Source organism: Trichomycterus rosablanca, chromosome 15, assembly GCF_030014385.1.
Source record: "Trichomycterus rosablanca isolate fTriRos1 chromosome 15, fTriRos1.hap1, whole genome shotgun sequence".
Lineage (NCBI taxonomy): Eukaryota > Metazoa > Chordata > Actinopteri > Siluriformes > Trichomycteridae > Trichomycterus > Trichomycterus rosablanca.
In genome coordinates, this window is record NC_086002.1 from 15,106,156 (window position 1) to 15,113,090 (window position 6,935).

Below are 6,935 nucleotides of genomic sequence, written 5' to 3' on the forward strand. Positions count from 1 at the left end.
TGTGTTTTTCGACAGAAGCCAAGAAGTTAAAGTTAACCACTATCCTGACAGTTTTTCCCGCCATATTATGCCCAACTAATTGTTGCCAGTTTCCCCTGTCGCCTCTACTATCCCTGGATTGACCAAGAAGAGCAGAAACTATCCCGTGCCAACCTCTGAGTTGGGTTGTTGCCCATTCTCTGCACTGCAGTGACACTAACATACTACATGGCACTGGTTAGCCTTTAAACTTACGTAATTTTTAAGGGAGAATAATTTTCCAAGCAAACATTTAAAGCCAAGAGCATCCCATTATCAGAAAGCATACACTGATAAAAGACTGGGGAAGAAGTTACACATATGACATGTGCTAACAATGTACAGTGTATCACAAAAGTGAGTACACCCCTCACATTTCTGCATATATTTTATTATATCTTTTCATGGGACAACACTATAGACATGAAACTTGGATATAACTTAGAGTAGTCAGTGTACAACTTGTATAGCAGTGTAGATTTACTGTCTTCTGAAAATAACTCAACACACAGCCATTAATGTCTAAATGGCTGGCAACATAAGTGAGTACACCCCACAGTGAACATGTCCAAATTGTGCCCAAAGTGTCAATATTTTGTGTGACCACCATTATTATCCAGCACTGCCTTAACCCTCCTGGGCATGAAATTCACCAGAGCTGCACAGGTTGCTACTGGAATCCTCTTCCACTCCTCCATGATGACATCACGGAGCTGGTGGATGTTAGACACCTTGAACTCCTCCACCTTCCACTTGAGGATGCGCCACAGGTGCTCAATTGGGTTTAGTCTATCACCTTTACCTTCAGCTTCCTCAGCAAGGCAGTTGTCATCTTGGAGGTTGTGTTTGGGGTCGTTATCCTGTTGGAAAACTGCCATGAGGCCCAGTTTTCGAAGGGAGGGGATCATGCTCTGTTTCAGAATGTTACAGTACATGTTGGAATTCATGTTTCCCTCAATGAACTGCAGCTCCCCAGTGCCAGCAACACTCATGCAGCCCAAGACCATGATGCTACCACCACCATGCTTGACTGTAGGCAAGATACAGTTGTCTTGGTACTTCTCACCAGGGCGCCGCCATACATGCTGGACACCATCTGAGCCAAACAAGTTTATCTTGGTCTCGTCAGACCACAGGGCATTCCAGTAATCCATGTTCTTGGACTGCTTGTCTTCAGCAAACTGTTTGCGGGCTTTCTTGTGCGTCAGCTTCCTTCTGGGATGACGACCATGCAGACCGAGTTGATGCATTGTGCGGCGTATGGTCTGAGCACTGACAGGCTGACCTCCCACGTCTTCAACCTCTGCAGCAATGCTGGCAGCACTCATGTGTCTATTTTTTAAAGCCAACCTCTGGATATGACGCCGAACACGTGGACTCAACTTCTTTGGTCGACCCTGGCGAAGCCTGTTCCGAGTGGAACCTGTCCTGGAAAACCGCTGTATGACCTTGGCCACCATGCTGTAGCTCAGTTTCAGGGTGTTAGCAATCTTCTTATAGCCCAGGCCATCTTTGTGGAGAGCAACAATTCTATTTCTCACATCCTCAGAGAGTTCTTTGCCATGAGGTGCCATGTTGAATATCCAGTGGCCAGTATGAGAGAATTGTACCCAAAACACCAAATTTAACAGCCCTGCTCCCCATTTACACCTGGGACCTTGACACATGACACCAGGGAGGGACAACGACACATTTGGGCACAATTTGGACATGTTCACTGTGGGGTGTACTCACTTATGTTGCCAGCTATTTAGACATTAATGGCTGTGTGTTGAGTTATTTTCAGAAGACAGTAAATCTACACTGCTATACAAGTTGTACACTGACTACTCTAAGTTATATCCAAGTTTCATGTCTATAGTGTTGTCCCATGAAAAGATATAATGAAATATTTGCAGAAATGTGAGGGGTGTACTCACTTTTGTGATACACTGTATGTGTGCCCAATAAAGATAGTCTAGTAATTCATTAAACTGGATTTGGAAAGCAGCCGCTCTTTGCTCTTTTACATACAGTTGAATGAACTTTCATTGGAATATTCTGAAGTACTTAAAGACACTATGGGCAGAAAGGTAGGAAACGAATCAGTGGTTGGTACTGGATTCCATCTGTGGTATGTCTGCATTCTAGTAATAATTTAAGAAATTGTGTTTAGGTATGTATAGCTCATTAAAAACTAATTGAAAGAAAATCGCTTTATGGCTATTATCCAATTTCTTTTGTTAAATTTTCTGCTACTAATTTGTGCTTGACTATTATTTGAATAAATTAGGACATTTAAAATGTTATTTTTTAGCTTCCCTTTAATGTACTTAAACTTGTGCTAAACTACATTTAAAATCCTTTTAAATTTGCAGCTTCTTTCCGTTCTATTTCACCACATTTACAGTTCAGGTCAAGAGCTTTTTAGACATTCAATTCCAAAACCTGTGTTAATTTAGAATTTAGAATTGTTTTACTTCCACTTTTCTGAGAGAAACATTTTTGTCCATGCTGGAACAGGCTTTTGCCAAACTTATCCTATATAAGTATGTATTCAATAAATTAGGATACGTTTGGCAAAAGCCTGTGTGTGTGAATATATACAGTCGAATCCGGTTAATTGGACCACCGGTTAATCGGACCAACCGAAACAAATCGTATTATGTACGTGTAATGTTATTTGCTTATTTGGACCAAAATTCCGTTTAATCGGACCAAAGAACGTGAGAGCGAATAAGAAAAAGAAGCCACAAGTCGCCACTTAGAGCGGATGCAAAGCGGGTCAGCGAGATATGGGAGGATTCCTGGGCTCCCCGGGAGAATTTATGCTTTTATCAAAGGTCAGGGGGGAAATGAAGGCAGTCCCATTGCTGCGTTAGATGTTTGTGGCGATTTTGTTCAAGTGCAGTCCGTCAAGAGAACGCGTCAGATCACACTGGATAAGTTCTTCAAACGTTGACTGGAATTTAGTAAGAACTTTTTTTTTATTATGCTTCGCATGCTGAGTACCTATACATTGTGTTGTAGATCGTTTCGAAAAACTTGTTTGCAAATGTATTTGTCAATGAACAAAGTTCGTAAGCAACAGTAGTTCTTGTTTGTACGTTCGCTATACGTGTACAGTATATCGCACAATAAAGGTTTAATAAACATTTAATATGTTACATAAATTATAGCACGTCCCGTCTTGTAACATAGGGCATGTTCGTGTAATCGGACCAGCCGGTTATTAGGACCAAAACGATCGCGTCCCGATGTGGTCCGATTAACCGGATTCGACTGTATATAGTATATATATATATACTGATCTGCCATAACATTAAAACCATCTCCTTGTTTTTTTCAGCTACACTTACCATATAGAAGCACTTTGTACTTTACTGACTGTAGTCCATCTGTTTCTGTACATACCTTTTTAGCCTGCTTTCACCCTGTTCTTCAATGGTCAGGACCCCCACAGAGCAGGTATTATTTAGGTGTCCACTCTATTAGACACTCCTACCCAGTTGGTACCCCTTGGAGATGTAAAGTCAGAGGCAAATGTCTTACAGAGTGGACAGTGAGTGGACACAGTATTTAAAAACTCCAGCAGCGCTGCTGTGTCTGATCCACTCACACCAGCAAAACACACACTAACACACCACCATGTCATTGTTACTCCAGTGCTGAGAATGATCCACCACCCAAATAATACCTGCTCTGTGGTGGTCCTGTGGGGGTCCTGACCACTAAGGAACAATTTACTCTTGGTCCTCTCACTTAAAGTTTTTATGCAGATGGTTGTCAAATCAAAAGTAGCTTTTACATGCTGCTTTTACAGATTTTTTTTTGCCTTTGACTGTTAATGCAAGCTACACTAGCAAATCTAGCAAACTAGGTCAAATACATAACTGTAATAACTATGGTTTTGGAATGGGATGTCCAACAAGGCCTTGGTCATGTGTCCACATGTAATTAATAATTAGGAGAGATGTCCTCAAATACAACCAAGTTGGAAGCTTAATCTGAAGAAATAATCAGCAAATAATTAAAGATGCCAAGTAATTAAACACATGAACTTAATTCTGGCTTGTGCTAGGGCTGGTTTGAAAACCTGCAGCCACAACAGCTCTTTGTGAATAAGTCTGGTCATGCCTGGTGTACCAGTTCTAAAATGTGCAACTTTTTAAAAAGAACGTATTTTTAATGTAGCAAATAAATTGCCTCATGAAATGTCTTGAGGTCTTTGCTTTATGGTTTTGAAATTTTAAATAACTAAAAACACACGCTGTTTCCCAGAGCTGAGATCTTGAATACATCATATCGAATCTCGACTCTGCCTGCCGGCTGAGTGGCCACATGAACAACGATTGGCCTGTTGTTCAGATAGGGGCGGGATTAAGCAGGATGGGGATTCTCTCAGACTAGTGCGATTATGACCTCTGCTGGCTGGTTGGTGGCGCCTGCACGGAGATGGGAAAGGAGTGCGGTAGAGGGTGTGGCTCTCCGTACTCAGCACTGTACTGCACTGCACTCGTCAAGTGTAGGTGATAAGATATTCGACGTGTCGGAGGGGGCATGGAGCAGCCTCATCCTCCCCAATCAGGAGCAGGGACCAGCAGTAGTGAGAGGATGATTGACGGGTAGATATTGGATGCGCTAAAGTGGGAGAAAAAGGGAAAAACAAAAAATAACTAGGCAATGCCAAATGTAAGTTGCTTGATTAGTTTATCAAAATAATGAGTTCAGTATGTTATGTATGTATATTAATGTATGTTTATGTATGTTAATTATGCTCATTGTATTTATCCATATCTTTTGTTTATTTTCCAAAGGTACTACCATGCATGTTATGAAAGTGCAAGCATATGGCCTGGTTTTGTTCACCTTGCTGTTAGCCTCAGTCTATGGTGGGAATATTGTGGTCATCCCTGTGGATGGTAGCCACTGGCTCAACATGAAAAATATAATTGCGGCACTTGGTGCCAAAGGCCACACTGTTACAGTGATACGGCCAAAGAACAGCTGGTATATTGAAGAAACTTCTCCACTCTACACAGCCATCACTTTACAGGACAAAGGATGTCTTGATCAGGAATTTGTTCAAGAACATATTGCCGAGATGTTGAAAATCCGGCGTGAGGGTTCCACCTGGGCTCGTCTGAAAATAGAGAAGGAGATGTGGGATCAAATGGGGGAAATGATTGCAAAGGAAAAACGAATGGTTCTCAGCATGACTGAAAACCAGGAACTAGTGCAATCCATGAAAGATTCCAAATATGATCTATGTATCACTGACCCTGCTCTTTTAAGTGGTGTTTTATTATGTCACTATCTCAAACTGCCCCTTGTCTTTAACGTTCGGTGGACATCACATGGTGAGGGCCATTTTGCAATCGCTCCCTCACCACTTTCTTATGTGCCCATGCCGATGTTAGAGTTATCAGACCACATGAGCTTTTTTGAGAGAGTGCTAAATGTTGTCATGTACCTTGTTTCTGAATTCCAGTTAAAATATTATATGGAGTCCGATTACAGTGCATTGTGTAATCAACTTTTTGGTCCAGATGTGAATTATTTTGAATTAGTTCAAGGAGCAGATCTGTGGCTCTTTAGAGTTGATTTCATCTTTGAATTTCCAAGACCTACCATGCCTAATGTTGTCTACATGAGTGGTTTTCAGTGCAAACCATCCAAACCTCTTCCACAAGATCTTGAGGACTTTATGCAGAGCTCGGGTGAACACGGTGTCATCGTCATGTCTCTGGGCACTATGGTGGAACTCCTTCCACGTGATGTAACCAATGCAATCTCTGAGGCTTTTGCAGAGCTTCCTCAAAAGGTTGTTTGGAAGTACAAAGGAGAAAGACCATCAACAGTTGGGAACAATACCTTACTGATGGACTGGATACCTCAGAATGACCTCCTAGGCCACCCCAAAACCCGGTTATTTGTGGCACATGGAGGAACAAATGGACTTCAAGAAGCTATCTATCATGGCATTCCTATAGTTGGTATTGGCCTCGTCTGGGATCAGCCTGACAATCTTTCAAAAATGAACGTGAAGGGAGTAGCAAAGAATGTCGACTTTGCAACTATGACCAAAGACTCCTTTCTTGAAGCTTTAAAAGAGGTCCTTTATGTACCTTCATACCGGGAAAACATGCAAAGACTTTCCAGGATCCACAAAGACGTACCAATAAAGCCACTGGACAATGCTGTCTTCTGGATCGAGCACACTATGAGGCATGGTGGTGCAGCTCATCTACGATCAGAATCGTATAAAATGCCCTGGTATTCTTATCACTCTGTAGATGTTCTAGTCTTCCTAATGACTGTTGTTTTATTGTTTGGCTTTATTACATACGCAATCATCAAACAAGTCTGCTGTAGGCTGTGTTTTAGAAAGAAATGTACTAAAAAAGAATGAATCTGGGGTTTTAGAAGGTTTTATAGTTGCCACATTTTGATTTTCATGTTTCTGCCTTGAATGTATTTATCTAACTAATTAAAAAAAAAAAAACTTGTTCTCTTTTTATTTAGTTTTCTTGTTGTAACCATTGGTGTAATTTGTATACACAAATTAGTGTGTATTTGTGGATACACAAATATCTATCCTAGTGGATAGTGGATGGCGGCGCGCACGGACGCAGCGGCTTTTGCTCTCCTGAACGGTACTTTGTTTTGTTTGTTTTTGTTAGTCTACTTGTTTTCCGGCATGATTAGAACACTCACGAACTCAACTTATAAACGACAGGATCTATTAAAGATCGGGATTTTATGTAAAGAGTTGGATTTTATCAGGAACTACCAACATGAAAACATCCCAGAAGAGATCGTGCGTCCAGCGGGATCTCCATGGATCACCATACCGGGACGCAGACGCAAGCGGCGTAGAGAGAGGAAACAGAAGCGAGGTTGCAGGGCTGGAATAAAAAACAGACTAAAGAAGGCTC

General features: G+C 41.5%; 1 protein-coding gene across 1 annotated transcript; it reads left to right on the forward strand.

The window, feature by feature from the left end:
• Window positions 1-4,822: 4,822 nt before the first annotated feature.
• Window positions 4,823-6,459, forward strand: LOC134328266 (UDP-glucuronosyltransferase 2C1-like). The gene has a single exon (XM_063009344.1). The coding sequence runs from the start codon at window positions 4,823-4,825 to the stop codon at window positions 6,407-6,409; it is 1,587 nt and encodes a 528-aa protein (XP_062865414.1). The 3' UTR covers window positions 6,410-6,459.
• The last annotated feature ends 476 nt before the right edge of the window (window positions 6,460-6,935 follow it).